General features: G+C 37.0%; 1 protein-coding gene across 1 annotated transcript in view; it reads left to right on the top strand.

Moving 5' to 3' along the window:
• The window catches only part of CEP295 (centrosomal protein 295), a 48,048-nt gene that overhangs the window by 6,144 nt on the left and 24,162 nt on the right, over nucleotides 1-17,742 (top strand). Inside the window, exons 6-17 of the mRNA XM_019472832.1 lie at nucleotides 4,580-4,693; nucleotides 6,122-6,262; nucleotides 7,409-7,592; nucleotides 9,409-9,564; nucleotides 9,831-9,897; nucleotides 10,832-11,058; nucleotides 12,337-12,443; nucleotides 13,957-14,169; nucleotides 14,997-15,094; nucleotides 15,222-16,305; nucleotides 17,284-17,464; nucleotides 17,586-17,738. Of these exons, the coding sequence (XP_019328377.1) occupies nucleotides 4,580-4,693; nucleotides 6,122-6,262; nucleotides 7,409-7,592; nucleotides 9,409-9,564; nucleotides 9,831-9,897; nucleotides 10,832-11,058; nucleotides 12,337-12,443; nucleotides 13,957-14,169; nucleotides 14,997-15,094; nucleotides 15,222-16,305; nucleotides 17,284-17,464; nucleotides 17,586-17,738 (2,725 nt within the window). The remainder of the gene's footprint in view (nucleotides 1-4,579; nucleotides 4,694-6,121; nucleotides 6,263-7,408; nucleotides 7,593-9,408; nucleotides 9,565-9,830; nucleotides 9,898-10,831; nucleotides 11,059-12,336; nucleotides 12,444-13,956; nucleotides 14,170-14,996; nucleotides 15,095-15,221; nucleotides 16,306-17,283; nucleotides 17,465-17,585; nucleotides 17,739-17,742) is intronic.

The following is a 17,742-nucleotide window of genomic DNA, read 5'->3' as shown; positions in this document are numbered from 1 at the left end:
TCCTATCGCTAGTTACTTGGGAGAAGAGACCGACCCCCACCTCGCTACAACCTCCTTTCAGGTAGTTGGAGAGAGCGATGAGGTCTCCCCTCAGCCTCCTTTTCTCCAGGCTAAACAACCCCAGTTCCCTCAGCCGCTCCTCATAAGACTTGTTCTCCAGACCCTTACTACTAAGCTTTGGTATTTGTTTATTTCTGATCTCTTGTTATGTATGGATTTTATTTCTTGTCATCTGAGATCTTATTTTTGTGGTTAATGTGTCTTTTAAACTTTATCATGATCTCATTTTCATTTAATAGCCACAGTGGTATTAAACTCTACAATGATCTTTCTCAGCATGTACACACCACCTCAGCCTTCTGTCATAATGATGCAGTAGTAGCATTTTTTTTAGTTCTGTAAAAGACAGTTTTACCTTTTTAGCTGTGGGGTTTTTTGTTGTGTTTTTTCTCCAATTTCTTTATTTCTTGTAGGGAATACTAAATGTAAAGTAAGCTGTTTAACTTTGATAGGAAACCAGTACCTAAGGCTATTGGGGAGGAAAGTAGATAAAAACCATATTTTTAATTCTATGCTATACCCTTTTTGGGGGGCAACTTTGTACCTCCTTCATGCTGCTTTGATTTCAGAGAGATTCTGCATCGGTATAGAAGTTACTGTAGGATTGCAGATCTGAACTGCAGGAAGAACATTATGTGCATTTTTACTTTGGAGTTAACTTTTAGTAAATTTAATTTAACAGATCTTCATTAATGCGGAGTTTAAGTTGCCTTATGTGTTGTTGTGCCCTTTGAGACCGTCAGGTTCAGGGATATTCAGACCACTGACAAGAAAAAAAGGATTAAGGTATACTAGTCCCTCTCAGAGCTAGTGAAGTTATCAAAGCTTTTCCCAGCTACGTCCAGCATGTTACGTATAGGTTAGTGTGTTGGATGGTAGGGGTTTGGTACTCATGTATCTGGAAAAACTGAGTAAGGTTTGACCCTCACAGTTTTCAGAATGATTAGAAGAAGGAGTGCCCATATACTTTCATTTGTATCCCTTAGTGCATGCTTCTCTGTAGGTCTCCTTGCTGGCTGCCCAAGGGTTTTCTTATTGTGGAAGTTGGATGCGAGTGAGCATTAAGAGAAGTGTTGTAAGGGAGTAGTAAAGTTTGGGGTTATTTCTGGTGAAGTATATGCAATATTGGAATTTAGAACAGGTGGAATAAGGTCCTGTATGGTACAGTTCAGGTAAATTCAAACACTTTCATGCAGCTGTTCTCTATGTCATTCCACGTGACACGTTCCTGGTGTATCTGCTGTAGAGCAGATGAAGGCTGTATGAGTTAAAACTTTGACTTTTCATTTCCTGGTTTTCAGATGCTTGTGTTGCTCCGTTTGGTGTTGTTGGAAAAGCATGAGATGCTGCAGCATTGCTTTCTAGTAACTTCTGCAGTGTAGGATGTGTTTTATGTTGCTTTCTATTTAAAAAAAAAAAAAAAAAGAAAACCAACAAGTTTCTAATTGGTGACCGAAAGTCAGCTGCAGTTAACATGCATATTTGTAGATGATATAACAGCTAAAAAGACACAGTACTATGTAATACTTTTCATCTAACCACCTCAGTAATGCATCTCTCTTTCCATTTTACAAATGCAGAATTTCCTTCTTATTCTTTAGTCTTTTTTCACCAGGGCAAGCAAGACGACTTTGTTCAGGTTTCCCCAGGTTCTGGTACAATTGCATTTGCGATTGTGTTGGATGACAGGTCTGGCTCAGTACCCTGTTTAAGTATTGCAGAATCATAACTTCCTTTCCTGAAATTCTACAGTTTAATGCATTTCTTCCCATGAACAAATGTCCTTTACTCACCTTTTCAGCAAACGTGATTTTAGCTGTTTTTAGCAGAGTTTGCAAACATCTGGATTTTCTACAATATGCGGGTTTTGTTTCTTTTAAGAAGTTCATGCTCTGATAATGGCAAATTGAATCAACAATTCTGCAGACATGTTGGATTTTTGCTGAGGAAAGAGATTGCATTGCATTGTTTAAATATAGCACAGTGTGTCAATTTGATCCATGTAAAGACTTTGAGCCTTTCTCCTAGTTTTCATATCTGTATTCATTTTAATCCTTTTGTCACAGGCCTATGTTGCTGGGAGGGCACAGGGTGAAGAACAAAGTTATTTCTTGGAAGAGTAACTGGGTGCCATGTACTGCATGAGGTACATGCTAAGTAATTGAAAGATTGGAGATGGTTAGAGCTGTGGCTTATTCCTAGTTCTGTATAGAGGGAGAAAACAAAAGATGTTAACTATCAATTTCAGGGAGGGAAAATGTGGGGCTTTGTCTTGCAAATGCATTACTCAAAAGGCACTGAATTTGAATTGCTTAACCTCACTCTAAATACTGTGAATTACAGCAAATGACAAGGTCATCTGCATAAGCATGCTTATTTTCTTGAATCAATTTACATAAAGAGTTTAGTAAACATAACTAATCACAATCTGATGCTCAGTTGCAATAACAATTGAATAAAGTTTCATAAAATGGAGCTAGGGCAGTGTTGTTCGTTGCAGGATTACTTAGAATATAAGAAACATTTTCTGAAGATACCGCTATTATTGTTACTTTACCCACTTACAAAAGAAGTGTTTTTACTCTAGATATATTGTCATAATCAAGTTTAATTCTTAGCAGCATGGCTTTTAGGAATTGAGGCCTTAGTTAGACCAACTGTTAAGTTACTTAATTGAAGTTAAACTGTAAACACCATTTTATTGACAAGTATCACAGAGTTCTTGTGAACTTAATTTTTTTATATGTTCTACAGAATTTTTATGTAATGGAAATAGAACCTAAAAATGTTACTATACTCTTCTTGAATATTCATAACATTTGTAGAGTTGGGTGTTTTGGCTTGGTTTTTTTTTTTTTCATTTCATGATACATTGCTGCTCCAGTTTTTGCCAGATTATAATATAGAATTATTTACTTTTTTAGAGAAAAAAAAAGGGAGGGGTTACAAACCTCTCAATGAAAGTATGGACAGATTCTTAACTGCAGTGGTTCCACCATGAGGTATAATAATGTTACAAGTCTTATTTTTTTCAACCTAAATTGCTTTTGACATTAATTGGAAAATTGCAGCTTCCAACATGATTCTCACATCTTCACAGCTTTTGAATAAAATTCTGGAGATTTGATTGATGAAATGTAATTATTAATTACTGATTTGTTAGTTTTACAGGTTTTTTTAAATAATTCAGAAGACAGGTTTAATTATACATTCTGAAAGTAACACAGTATAGGTCAAGCAGTCAGTGATCTGGCTAATGAGGTTTAGGCATGGGACTTGTCTGTTTTCAGAGCTACAATCAGTATCTACAAGCATTTTGTTTAATGTTGATCTGTTACAATTACTGTGATTTATTGATTAAGACAGTTAGCAATTTTTAAGCAGCATTATGTACATATAAAAAGTGACATTCTTGATGGCATGCTTTTATTTGCACATACCTTTTTTTTTTTCCTTCCTGCTAGAATAACATGCATTTGCTTAAGAACCATAAAATAAGTTACTGAAGTTCTGTTGGTAAGGCTAAAACTAGTTACGTATCATAGGATTTTAATTTAAAGACTTCCCTTTCTACAGTCTTTATAAAATAGCAAGAGATAATCAATACTGGAATTCTGTGTGCCTCATATTACATAGAGATAAGTTTAAGATATTCCCGAGACTTAATGCTGCTCTTTGTGTATGTGCATTTGTTTCGGTCATGTTAGTTTTAAACCGCTATGAAACTTGCTGTTTTATTAATGTGGATAAGAATCCTTTTATAGGAGAAAGTCTAGGGAAGAGGAAGCTGAGGGAAAATTACTGGAGGAGATGTTAGAAGTACAAAGGCAGGTCTTACAGAATACTGGGTTACCTAACCTGGCTACCTCACTACTGAGAACATCGGCCTGAGCCAAAGAAGAGGGATGGTCTGGTCGTTCAGTGTTCAAACTCTTTTGGACAAGTGTTGAAATGTGGTAGTGTACCCAAAACTTTTCAAAAAAATAAATACGTTCTATTATATGAATAGACACTTTTCAGTGAAGTTATGGAAAATGTTCTTTTCTCTGGTCAACTAATAAATTGGACATAATGGTTCTGAGTTTTGTAAAGACAGTCTGTACTTGAGAAGTGTTAATTTGCTGTTAGGTATAATTTTATTGTGCCCTGCTTTGAGGTGAGTGTGACAGCTGTTGTAAGTGGGATTTGTATTAGTACATTAAATTCAAGTGTTTTTAAATTAAGGTAATGCTTTTGAAACATGAAGGTGGAGCTCTGATGAATGTCGATTTGTGTGGAGGAGTTTGCCTTAGGCTGTTAGATGCTCTCAGTTGTTAAGCCTTCTAGATCTGCCTTGTGCTGATGTGATTTATTAATTACTAAATGTATGTAAAGTTTTAACAATATTTTCAGGAGAGAATTTGGAGGGGTGGCTTTCTTTTAATACTAATTTAAGTGTACAGATCACTTGTGTTCTGTTTAGTTGCTTTGTTGGAGATACTGTTCTCTGATACAGCTGTACTTGTACTTTTCTTCCTAGAATTTTGAAGTGAAAAAGACTCCTGCAGTGAAGCCCTATAGTGCTGACAACTTTTCTGTTACACGTTATCATATTTCCGAACCTTATGTGGACAGAGAAATAGATGGAGAGCAGGTGATTAACTCCAAGTGTTTGTGATACATGCTTCCATATATCTTTCTTTATATTGCATACAGTGTCTGGATATCAGCAATTCAGTTTTCTAGAACTTGTTTAAAAATAGGAACTTGTATAAAGCAGCCATTACACAACTTACTGATCAGAATCTTAGATGGGGAAACTTGTAAGGCCTGTTACGTGCTCAGTCACTTGCAGGATCACACCTGACAGTCATCCCACGTGAACAGACCTCTGTAGGGAGGTGAGTTCACAAGACTGGCATAACGTTAGGACACCCAAATCTTCTGCTTTGTGGCTTATGCTAAAATAATAGTTGCAGTTGCTCTGCTTTTTTCTCTTCCCCTCTTTTTAGCTATGTGCTCTCAGTCTTTACCTCATATTTGTGTTCATCTGTTCATGCAGTCAATGGTTTCAGCTTGCCAAAATGGCAGAAATCTAATTTGGGAAAAAGAACGATGAATAGATTTTTGCCAAATGGGAAAGTTTACTCAAGTTTACAGTACACTCGGACAAAGGGCAAAGTCAGATCAGAAGAAGGGGAGGACCTGGAAAAGTGAGAGATGGAGCAAGAGCTTAGCTTTTAGAGGTGATTTTTTAATTAAGGAAATGCTATTGAAAAGTGAACCAAACAATAGTTTGGTTTATTGGTGATGTGAGACCACAATCTAAGTTCCTGTTCTGGATCAGCCTCTTTTAGACTAGAAAAGCGCTTTCAATAAATCTGTTTTTGTGAATATTTTCTTCAGTGTATTCATGAAGTTTTCATTCATAAAGTTTTCGGTTTTCTTAGTATTTGAAGGACTAGGCTTAACAATAAGAGGAGATGCTGTAGTTTGCTCAGCTTTGTAATGGAAAATTCAAAAATGTTAATCTTTGTAGCCTTGCTTATGTGCAATGATTTTTTTTTTTTAACTTAAGTATTTTTTTATTTTCATGTGTTAGTAAGATTTTTCTTATGTAAAAATTGCAGATTGTTTCTGGTTTCCCAAATGAGAATGAAAATGCTTCTGGATTTTTTTTTTTTTTCTTCCCTTGTTTAAAATAAAACCATGAGGATAGAAGTAGTCAATCTGTAATACTGACTGTATTATTCATTTTGCCTTGTATTGTAGGAAAAATAACCACTCTGCTATAACAAATAAATCATACAAATGATTGTCCCTAGTACAGCTTGAAACTAGAACACTTTGACACCTACACTTATGGAATGTGTAAAGATGCATATTTTTTTTTTTTCCAAAGGTAAAAAACTAGTTTGGTCCTGCTTGCAGCCAAGAATTATAAACCTTCAAGGATGTTCATATGGCATTGTATGCCTTTTTTTTTTAAAGTGCTTTTGCTACAGAATTGTTCATTTATTTATTGTTACAAATGCTTTAAACTACCACAAAGAACTTCATGGGCTAAACTATTGATTGCCAGCCAGATGCTCGGTTAGCTGCTGAAGAAGAAGGGAAGCGTTTGGAGGAACTACACAGACAGGCAGACAGGGAGAGAAGAGAGCAGCTTGAAAAGGCACATCTCAGAGGAAGTCATGCCTTGAAGAAGGTCCATTTGGCTCAGGTAAGCAAAGTAGTTGTGCCTGGTTTTAATGCCAAAATGACCAGTGTTAAGTAAGTTGTAGGTAGCTGAATTGTAAAGGAATTATACTTACAGGAGGAAAATTGATGGACTAAATGGGGTTTTCAGAATGTGTTTAAAAACCATCAAACTCTGCTTATTTTGGCTATCTGGAAGGAGGGAGAATGAAAGCACACGGATTAAGACCAACCTTCAGAAGAACATATTTTAATTTTTGTTATCTTAATGTTTGACCAGCTATTAAGCAATTGGTAATAATCAAGATAAACTTTTTTAATACGTGATGAGCTCTACTTTTTCACATCAGCTTTAGTTGGAGTTGATTATTCTGTGCTTCAGGGGAAAAATTAGTTTATTATTAAGAAGGCAACAGTATATTTTTTTATTTTTGGAAAACTTCAAAGTTTTTACTTAAAGGCTGAGGTTCTGTTGGTATATAAGTCTGGAAATATTGTAATTGTTTCCTTTGAGAAGTAAAAACTGAACTATTGAGAAAAGTCTTTGTACCTAGAGGTATGCTCTGAAATTTGTTTTATTGTCTGTTAACCTTCACAAGTATTTTTGGAGGCTAGAAATAGCAAAAGCTTCCTGTTTTTTAGTTGAGATATAATTGGCCCTGAATGTGTAACCTAACTAAAATGGGGAACTGTGGAAATATTACTGATGTTCCTTAAGTTAACAGGAAAAATACCCAACCAAACTTCAAATAAAGCTTTTTAAAAATAGCTTCATATATAATTGTAATGTGCCAAGAGTAGTTAGTTCACATTTTATAAAGTAGCAATTGTTGAAGTACATACTAACAAAAGTAACTTGCCAAAAGAAGTACTCATTTACCTTATAAAACAGAAGATTTAATTCTGTTGAGGAAAGTTGGCCTACAGGTGTACAATCTGATCCTTTCTTTAACATTAGATCTTCTAGGTAGTATTGATGACTCTTGTGTTTAAAGGTCAGATACAGCCTTCTCCCAAGGAAGCACCTTCTCCCTAGAATAACATTAACTTTAAACATTAAGGATTAAACAAACTTCATGGTAACCAAATGGAAGTATTTTATCAGTCCTGACATATGGCTGTCTGAATGTGAATACTAGATGTTTATGTTATCCCTTCTTTATACTTGAAGGACAGGGAAAGGCTACTGAAAGAACTTGAGCAAATGCAGAATATGGATCGGATGCGCAGAAGACAGATTGTAGCGCAGATGCCACCTCAACTTTTTGTGCCTGCATACAAACGCATGGAAGTAAAAGAAGAATGGCAGAGAGAATTGGAGTTTGCATTTGAAGATATGTACAGCAAAGACAGGAGTAAGTAATTTGTTGGAGGCTGCTGAATCTAGTAGCCCAGTAGAAGAGAGGCTGCTGCAGCTGCCTGTTCCCAGGTCCAGCCGGTAGCAAGGCTGTGTGTGTATTCACACTAGACACACACATGAGCAGGCTTTCAGTACACATGCACACAGGCCAACACAGAAAACACAGCACTCGCATTAAACACAAACAGCACAAATGGCCTCATCCTGTTCACTGCTCTGGCTGATCAGGATGAAGGCCTGTTAGTGGTGTATACAGTATGGATTCCTCCAGCAGTTGGTCATAGACACTCAAGTCTACCCAGTAGCTGTCCCCTGCATCCCGTCACACTATGGATCCCCCAGTAACAAGTCTTAGACACCAAGTCTATCCAGTAATTCATTCTGGACCCTGTAGCCTTCCAGTAACCTTGCACGTCCACGTATGCACTGGTATGCTGAAATATGTGCTATGGATTACTCAGTAAGTGGCTTTAGGCACTCACTCTACCTAGCAGCTGGCCCTCGATCCTTAGTCTCCCCAGTTGCTGGTTCCTGGGCATGTGAACCCCCCAAGGCCTGCTGCTCTACTCCAGTTGTTGCTACACAGACCCAGTTGGGTATGTGAATGTATGCACAGGCATGCACATGCTATGGATCCCTGCAGTAACTGACCTTAAATACTCAGTCTACCCAGTAGCTAACCCTGGATCCTCTTGTCTCCAATTGTCTGAGATGTACGCACGTGTGCCGGCAGGTTTCTTAGTTGACCCCGAGACCCCATGGTCTCCCCTGTAGCTGGCTTGGATGCTTGGATCTCCTGATCCTTCCACTAGCCAACTCACAGATCCCCTGGCCTCTCCAGTATCCAGTCCAGTCTTACAGCTGATTGATACCTAGCTCCTAAGCATCTTATCATTCTTGTTGGCTAGTCTGGCTTGTGATTTGCTATCGCTTCATGCTGATACTCATACCCACATAATATGCACTCATTCTGGTCTCTGCAGTTGTTGGCAGCGCTCTGGACACAGGTGCCCATGTGACTTTTGGTCCCCACTCCAGTTGCTGGCCCTTATGTATCCATACGCACGCACGCATACAAAATAAGGTGTTCCTCAGCCAGGAAAACAGCTAGAAATGGAATTTAATGAGAAGACAGGACAGACTGTCAGGCACAGTGCATGGCCAGACAAGTGTACTGACTGGCCCCTTTTATCCCCTTATTCTTGTATTTTTTCCTCACACTTGTTCCTCCCCAGACTAACTTGATCCTTTCCTTTCCCTGCCTTTGGTTCCTCCCCTAAATATCTATAATAAGCGTACAATCTCAAGATGATCTTCCCATGTGTCCCACACTCCTTGTAGGCAGTAACCCCCTCAGTCGGTAAGGTGATCCTGGGAGAACTGTTGACTGGTCTTCTAGGATTTCACACCTGGACCATGTGATCAATCACTCTCCTGTGACAGCCCTGTGAGCAGCCAGGCCAGGGTGCCTCTTTTCCCTGATGAAGTTACTGGGATCTTCCTGCATGTAATTGTTCCTGTGTGCTGCTTTTTGTGTAAAGATGAGCCTTTTATCACATAAACTTTTATTTTGAAAGACATAGCATATTCTAGTGGAAAACCCTGTAGAATTTCTGAATTAATAGACGGCTAATGATCTAAACAATTTTGAATCTTCTGTTTTGGAAAAAAAAAAATCGTTGTATTAAATCTGTTGTGAAACAAGCTATTGATACTTGAACTTCTTAGGGATTTGTATGGTGAGTGTAGTCTTGCAATGTTGTTTGCTTTTTATTCCAATTGGTCATTTTATGTTGTGTTCTTTTAATTAGAAATGAAAGGAGATCTGATTTTGCAGTTTGAGCCACAACCTTTGCCAGCCCCTTCTGATAGATCTCAAGATAATGATCTTGATATCTCCTTGGAGCAAGAATTTGCTTGTGACACTCAACAAGAATCGGGACAGATGATAGAAGAGGAGGTCCCCAGTGAATCAGAAAGTAAAGCTTGTTATGGAAAAAAAAAAATCGTTGTATTAAATCAAACAAGAAACAAGCTATTGATACTTGAACTTCTTAGGGATTTGTATGGTGAGTGTAAATGTTGTTTGCTTTTTATTCCAATTGGTCATTTAATGTTGTGTTCTTTTAATTAGAAATGAAAGGAGATCTGATTTTGCAGTTTGAGCCACAACCTTTGCCAGCCCCTTCTGATAGATCTCAAGATAATGATCTTGATATCTCCTTGGAGCAAGAATTTGCTTGTGACACTCAACAAGAATCGGGACAGATGATAGAAGAGGAGGTCCCCAGTGAATCAGAAAGTAAAGCTTTTAAACTTTACATTTAACTTAAACTTTTTGGTTTTATAGTAGAAGAGAAAAGATTTAGCTTAATATCTCAAATAAATTAACTTTAGTGTTAACTAAAATGTCTAAGTACTAAAATTCCTTAATGCCTGTGAAATATTTCAGTATCAAGTCGTTTATGATGTTTATCATGGATGATGATACTCTAATGATTATGAATTTAAAAATGAAAATGTGACTCCTTTTTCTAATATACTTCAGTTCATTAGTATACTGAGAATAATTTTTAATTGTTGCAAGAACTACATTGTTAGTAGCCATAATAATTCCTGTATAATTAGTGTAAATTATGGGATGATGCTGGTATGTGAACTTAAATATTTTAATTTTGAGGTTTGAAATATTTAAAAGTTAAAGCTTGACTTTGTATGAAAGTCTACTTACTGTATGTCCTTTATGTTCAGGTTTATGATTGAGTTGCTCCATTTTGTGAGTAGGCTGCAACAGTTGTGTGTGTATGTGTGTGTACTCTTCGCTTGTGGCATGTACAGGATAATGTGATGTAAACAAGAAGAGTGTTAGTGAACTTTGCTGCTTGGCCAAGCATTTCTGCCACATCCCTTTGCTGGCACAGTCTGTGATACATTGTGTTGCCATTTCTAACACAAAGCAGGCAGGCTTATTTCTGAAACAGTACAGTCTAGGAGTAGTCTGACTGTGAAACACTACAACTAGCTTAGCCCTCCTTTTATAGCATGCAGAGACAAATTACTGCTTCTCTCTTGCAGGTAAGAGAAATATTGTTAAGCTTTTAAAACTTGGTAATATACCTGAGCTATTTGTCCAACTGTGTAAGCAATTAAAACCTAAACCTAAAAGAGTTTTTTTTGTTTTTATGATATCAAGATATTCGTTATCCAAAATTCTTAACAGTCTATATTCTTTATACATCATGAAGAAGCAAAAACTCACCAACCTCAGCCAAAACTTGCCTTAAAGAAATTGCTGAACAAGATTAGAAGCCAAAAAGAGGAGTGGACATCAAAAAATGAGAAAGAGATTCAAAGTGAAATTGAGACTATTGAATCAGGCACAATTGCTAGCCAAGAGGGACCAATATGTGATTTAGAGCTTAACTATGAGCAACAGAAAAATACAGTATGTGAAGCCAAAGGTATGTAATACATACTTGCATCAAAATTTGTTGTGTAGGAGCAAAAAGACTTGTAAGGGTGGACTGTAACAAAACTGTTTAATGAATTTTCAGTGGTGGTGTTTTGTCATGTTGCCAGAAAGTACAGTTCTCCTATCTTTGCGCACAGTACATTGTGGATTTGTTGAAATCACAAATAGGAGAGGTTCTTGCTCTTATGTCCAATTTGCCCGTTAAGATCTTGTGGAAGAAAGGTGTCCAAAATAGCTTTGTATCTTTTAAATCTCACCCAAATTGTTGTCACGCTTGGTGTTGCCATGCTTTAATAGATGTTTGCCTCCAGGAGTAGAATTCGCAGTGCAAAATTGGGCATTGAAGTTCTGTACCTGTTGAACTAGAAAAGCCAGATGCTTGAGATTCACAGCTAGAAATGCACGAGACGTGCATGAGCTGATGTGTCTGAAATCATGGGGGTTTTTTTTCTGTTTCTAGGCACCATTCTGAAAAAGCCTCTTTGTAAAACTGGAATTTATAGCAATTAGACATTCCATTTTGTTTGGTAGCCAAATCATTTTGGGGTTACTTCCCATTTCAGTCCTTTGTGCTCTTTTGGTTATGCTAGTGCTGAAGTTGGTGAACTTGGATGCTAAGTGGGATTTCTGAAGTCTATTAAAGTGATTTAAGTTGTGGTGGGGTTTGTGTTGTTTGGTTTTTTTGGTTTTTTTCTTTCATAGGGTGCTTGGTTTTTTTAAATGAGATTAAGCAATATAGTTCAATCATGTACATGGATACACTAGCATAATTCCTGGGGATTGGAGGCTGCAGCATGAGTGAAAACATGCCTCTGGGGAAAATGTGCTGCTATTTGAAGCTGACAGTACAGGATGAAGACTTGCTTTTTGTGCAATAGCTGAATGTTAGATCATGCCCAGAGAGTGCCAGTTTTATACCTTCTTTGTTCCGAGAGGTTAATGTGTGGCTTTTCATACTTCAGGATGATCTTGCTATTAGGCTACCGAGTAATCTGAGTAGAAGCAATCTTCAGTCCTGTTGGAGCTGAGCCATTACTGTATATTCAAGAAAAACACATGATAAAGGGCTATTAAAGGCTTAAATAATACAAAAACCTGATTTTCCAGCTTACAGAGACAGGCAGAGTAGTGGGATGGAGACGGTAATCTTTTCAAGAGCAGCTTATGCATTTTGTTTAGAGGGGTTGCGAAACTGTAAAGCAAGAGGTAAAGAAGATCCAAGGCCCTTTCTGACTGCAATTACAGTTAAATAACATGTATATTTTAGACTCTGTGGAAATGTTGGAAAATAAAGTTGTAGCTGAAAATTCAGTTCTAATCCATCCTCAAGAACAAGCAGCTAAGACTAGAATGGAAGAGGAGAGACAAAAGTGGGTAAGTGTGTGTGTACTTATTCCTATCTTGGTTATGGTGTAGAAAAAGTGATTTACAGAAGACTTTTAAAATGCTTCAGGTTAATAGCAGCTATAGGTCCTTTTTACATGCTTGTAACACTTAAACTTTTACTGTAATATTTTTCTATACTTAGCCTCTGTGTATTAACTTTTTAAAAATTGCTAAACTCTAGCTGGAATTTAGAATAGAGTGGAAAAACTCAGTTTCCTAAAATCTAACAAGTGCTATAGGCAAGGGATGCCGCCCTATAATTAAATGAGAATCCCAATTGTAGATTAATACCTTTGCTTTAGAGAGGATGTAGTCAACCATACACAACTCTGAAAACTTTACTAACTCTGTGTAATAACATAGCAAGGTCTGTGGGATTGTGTTTAGAGTGACAGAAAAGCTTACAAACCTTGAGTATTTTGGTTTGTTTGGGAACAAACTATGGGAATGCTACATTTATTATATTTAGAAAATAATAACTTTGTGTATTATTTCATTATGTGTACTGTGTATATGTTTCATTATATTTTCATTTTTGTTGTATCCTTAGAGACCTACCAGCTATTATGCCATGGTTTATCAATTTAAAAAAAAAAAAAGTAAGTTGAAATTCAGGTCTTAGCGCAGCCTTAAATTATAGAGTTAAAGTTCAGAAATTCAGGAAACAAAAATTTGACTAAAAAATAGGGGGGGGGGGGGGGGGGGGAAGCAGCAGATCCTCTGTGAAAGTGTGGTTACTTTCTTTAACATTCATTTTCTCCCACTTTGCACCTGCCCAGGTGTATATATTGCTATGTCCATGTTAACTGTTCTTGGGTCTAGCTTTTTCTCAGGTTGCTCTTCCTGACATCCCCATTCAGACTGTCTAATTTAAAGGCTGTTGTCCACTTCATCTCTGCCAGTACTTTGAAATTTTTCTTCACTTCCATTCTAAAAGTATATATGCTGTTGCTACGCGTGCATCTAAGTGATTTGTAGCTGATAGGTACATGGAAAGAGAATAAAAATAAACAAACCACTTCAGAGATTTATGGAGTGCTCTTAAAGTGGTTATACATTAGCTATTTCAGAAGTTTTGTAAGGCTTGAATTAACATTTAAATGTGTTGAACTCTTGACAAAAAGCCTCTATAAAATGCAAAGTAGATTTCTGAAGTCAATTTAAGAAAAGGACTTCTTTTGCAGTCTCTGGAAAATGATAATGTATCTTGAATGGTTAGATTCTGATTTTATCTGTTCCGTTAATTTGAGAACAGTTAACAGTGCAATAGTAAATGGATTTAGGGACTATTAGAAATATCTAACCAGTAAAACAAAATTATTCTTGAAAACTCTGGAACTATTTTTAAAAGCCTCTTACAATTCAGAAATGCCTGTCACAAGGAATAAAATTTCTGCTGTAAGTTGGAACAAAGTTTTGAGTGTTGTGGGCGTGTGTGAGGGGTCTTTGATTTCTTTGTTATTCAGTTCTGGAGTTTCACACTTGTTTTTCTTCTCAATAGAACAAGCAAATAGAGCAACAGAAACAGGAACAGCTGGCCTTGCTTAAACAAATTGAAGAAGAGAGAGCAGGTTTGGAGGCTGATTTTCTGAAGATCCAAATGCAAACCTGTTTGGAGGAGGCTAAGAAAAAAAAAAAGGAGGAAGAGCAAGGTCAGCTGGTACAAAGCCACAATGTTCCTTCTACAGATCAGCAGAACAAAGTGAAACATGAGGTGAAGAATTGTAGAAAATTGTGTGTAGTTTTTTGATTATCCTTATTATAAAAATCAAGAGCATCATTTGCCAATTTTAAATTATATCAATCAAGACAATCAATCAATTTTTATTTCTTAGGGTATGAATCAGAAGTTCATACATATAAATCTTCCTTTTGTCTAATGTAGAAGCTTGTATTTCACATGGTATCGCTGGGCTTTGAATATTGGATTGTCTTTGCGTAGTCCCAGGGACAGCATGTCTGTTTAAAATACCTGTTAGTAAAATCTGATTAGAGTCATATAATGATTATGCATGTATATGTATCCTTTTTCAAGAAGGAAAAAAAAAAATCTCAGGGGGAAAAAAAAGACAAAAAACCCCACCTTTACGTTTTTGTCTGTCTAAATCTCAAACAGCTACTTAAAGGAGAGGAATTTATTGAGGATGTTAAGGAAAGTAATCTTTTTTTAAAAATCTTGAATCATTTGCACAACCTGTACTCTTCTGAGAATCTGATTGCCTTGAAAATGCAGCTCTGTTGGATCATTGCTTCCTGAGTTTGCTACTGGGTACATTTACCTCTTTGAGCTAAGCTGCTGTAAGCACCATTGACTTTGGTGGTATGCTCAGCTTGCCAAGAGAGACAGTAGCTGTAGGCCACCTGTTCCAGAAACTGCTTTAACTTCATTGCCTCAGGCCAAAATCTCACAGACTTCAAACGGTGGTACAGAGCGGCTTCTGTCAACTTAAGAGAAAGAACTTACAGCTTCAGGTTGTTGCTTTAATAGTTTTCTGTGAGTTATTTGTATATGTGCACTTAAAATTATTTTATTTTGATTAGACTGGAAATACTGCTGTATCAGAAATGGGAAGTCCTAGAGAAGACAGCCATTTACAGATGATTCGTAATTATCAACAACGCCTTCTACAGCAAAACAGGTAAATTTCTTTATGAAATGGAAGTTTTGAGTTGCCTGTTTGAAAATAATTTTAATTGCTTTGATTATTGGAATTGGTGTTTATCTTTGCACCACTCTGGAAATATTCATGTTTTCGTTGTGTTCAGGCTGCACAAACAGACCATTGAAGAAGCTAGGAAGCGTCTACAGGAGTATCAGAATAAATTGAAGCAAAGATACTTGTCTACTTCTGCAACACCTCTGAGCTCTGTGGAAACAAAATCAATTAATTTAAAGCCTGTCTCAGAACCACTTCTACAGAGGCAAGGAGTGCAACCAACACAATACCAGTCATCTGAACAAGTTCATGCACAAGAGTATGCACGGTCACTACCTGTGTTTTCAGGAACGTTGCGTACGTTGGAAAAACCATCTTCACAGAAACATGAAGAGCAAATGCATAATGTTTGTCCTGGCAGACATGTGCAGGTTTTAGAAGCATCGAAATTGAAGCATAGAGAGTTTCACTTGCCGTGTGGCTGTCCCTCACAGGAACAAGTGGGAATGTTGGAAACCTCCAATAATCACGTCGGAGAACCATCTCGGTTCCAATTACCATCAGGGTTAGTCATGAAAGATGTCACTGCAGTAAGAACGCAACCGGAAGCACAAGTACAACATATTAAATTTGTTTTGCCTGCAGAAGATTCCTCTGAGCCTTCAGAAACAGTGCACTTTAAAGAGTCATCTCGGAAGATGTCTAACCATCAAACAGAGACAGAAGCTGGAGAAGAGCCTCCACTTAAGACACCCCTCACACCAGCAACAAAGGGATCTCATATAGATCAGGCAGCCTCAGTTGATTCTGTGGCGTATCAGCAGGGATCTGCAGAGGGCACTATCAAAACAAGCCTTGAAGAACCCCTCAATCTTTCTGAACCCATGACTTTATCTCATGAAGAATCTAAAGCCCAGGGTGTTGAGGAATTCTTTATATCAAAAATGGGAGATGCATCTTTGTTAAATTATTCTGGTATACTGAATTTAAGGGACAGGGTGTTGGCCTCATCAGAAAGCATCCAAGCTCAGCAAAAGTATTTGAAAGAATTGCAAGAGCAGCTAGATGCACAAAGAGAAGCTCTTCTTTCTAGGCAGAAAATACAAGAACAACTACTTTTACAGAAGCAAGATAAATTGAAGGAACAGATGCAGAGACAGCAAGAGGCTTTGAAAGGATTTCTGAACAAGCAGGTAAGCTTTATAAACGCTTTGCATGGTGAGTCATCTAGTAGGTGATCAAACTTAAGAGTGAATGCTACCAATTAGCAAAGTATCCCATGGAGTTTTGATAGTTTTAGGTGATTTACCATAATTAAAATTTTAATTAGGACTTGTGATTTGTAATCAGTAGTTCTTTTCTGTAAGCCCCAAGAATGCCGTTTTTTTCAGTCTAACAGAAATAGTATGAACTTCTGTGCATGGTCTCTGAACATAATGCCTGTTGAAATAGTTACATTGTCTGAAATATCTGCCGGTATAGTTTTCTTCAGCTCTAGAAATGCAGCTATATATGTAAAACAGCTCTTGTATTAAAAATATTTAAGCAGTACCTCAGGATATTGTAAGCATTTTGAATATATTATTTTTTAAAGTTTGTCTTTTTATGTGTACATGTTAGGAAATTGGTTTGTCAGCTGCATTCTTGACTTGTAATTTTGCTTGTTTCTGGGTAACAGAAGAAAAATCCAAGTTTATTTTTTGAGTTTCTAAAGAAGCTCCTTTTGCCCTTTTTTTTTTTTTCCCTCCCTAAACAGAAGCCATCTTAGAAAAATAACTGTTGCCTAGAGTCCCTGTCTCTTGCTTTTGCATTCTCCAAACAGATAAAATTCCTGAATTCAGTAGCTGAAAAACTAAAAGCAGACTTTTCAGGAATTGTTCCTGTTAAAAATGCCGAGTATTCTAATCTAATCTAACAAAAGCCTTGAAAATGTAAATAATTATGTTTTAGCACGTTAGGTTTGTCGGCCTAAATAAAATACCTTTATGTCCAAATGTTTTTGTAAGCTAAGGAAGTCTGTCCAGTATCTTGCATACTTGAACTACTTTCTCAAAGTGCTCAATATTGTCCTTCATGGAATACACTCAAAAGAAAATGCTGTTTTGCTAAATGAGTATAAATATAATCTTATAGACAGTTGCTTCCCCCACCCTCCTCCCCCCCCTTCTAAGGTGAGACATAACTGCACAAATGAAGAAATGACAGAAATGACAGAGGCCCAAAAGCCTTACTGGATTAATAGGACTGACTTTTTCCAAGACTCGGAAAACTGCCAACAAGAGAGTTGTGGCAGGAGTAAATTTCACGGAAGTGAAATGATTTCACAGTGCATCGATCCAGCTGAGCAAACCGGTAAGGCTGTGTAATATTTTTCATTATAATTTTTCTCATTTTGCAGCTGAGATGGAGTTCTCTTCCATCTTCCCAAGTTAATTTGATATATAATTGCAACATGCAAAATTTTGTTTTACAGAACAGTCTGAGAAAGTTCTTTATGGAGAACAGAAATGGAGATCTTCCAAACCACCTGTGGCAAAAGTCAAGTTCGGGCTTGATTTGGAACAACATGAACTTAGTGTTATACCAGAGGTAGACACACCAAAGAGTTGCAACATTTCTTTTGCAGGTAA

This window comes from Aptenodytes forsteri, unplaced genomic scaffold (assembly GCF_000699145.1).
Source record: "Aptenodytes forsteri isolate BGI_AS27 unplaced genomic scaffold, ASM69914v1 Scaffold75, whole genome shotgun sequence".
NCBI lineage: Eukaryota > Metazoa > Chordata > Aves > Sphenisciformes > Spheniscidae > Aptenodytes > Aptenodytes forsteri.
This window is presented reverse-complemented; position numbering and strand designations above follow the sequence as displayed.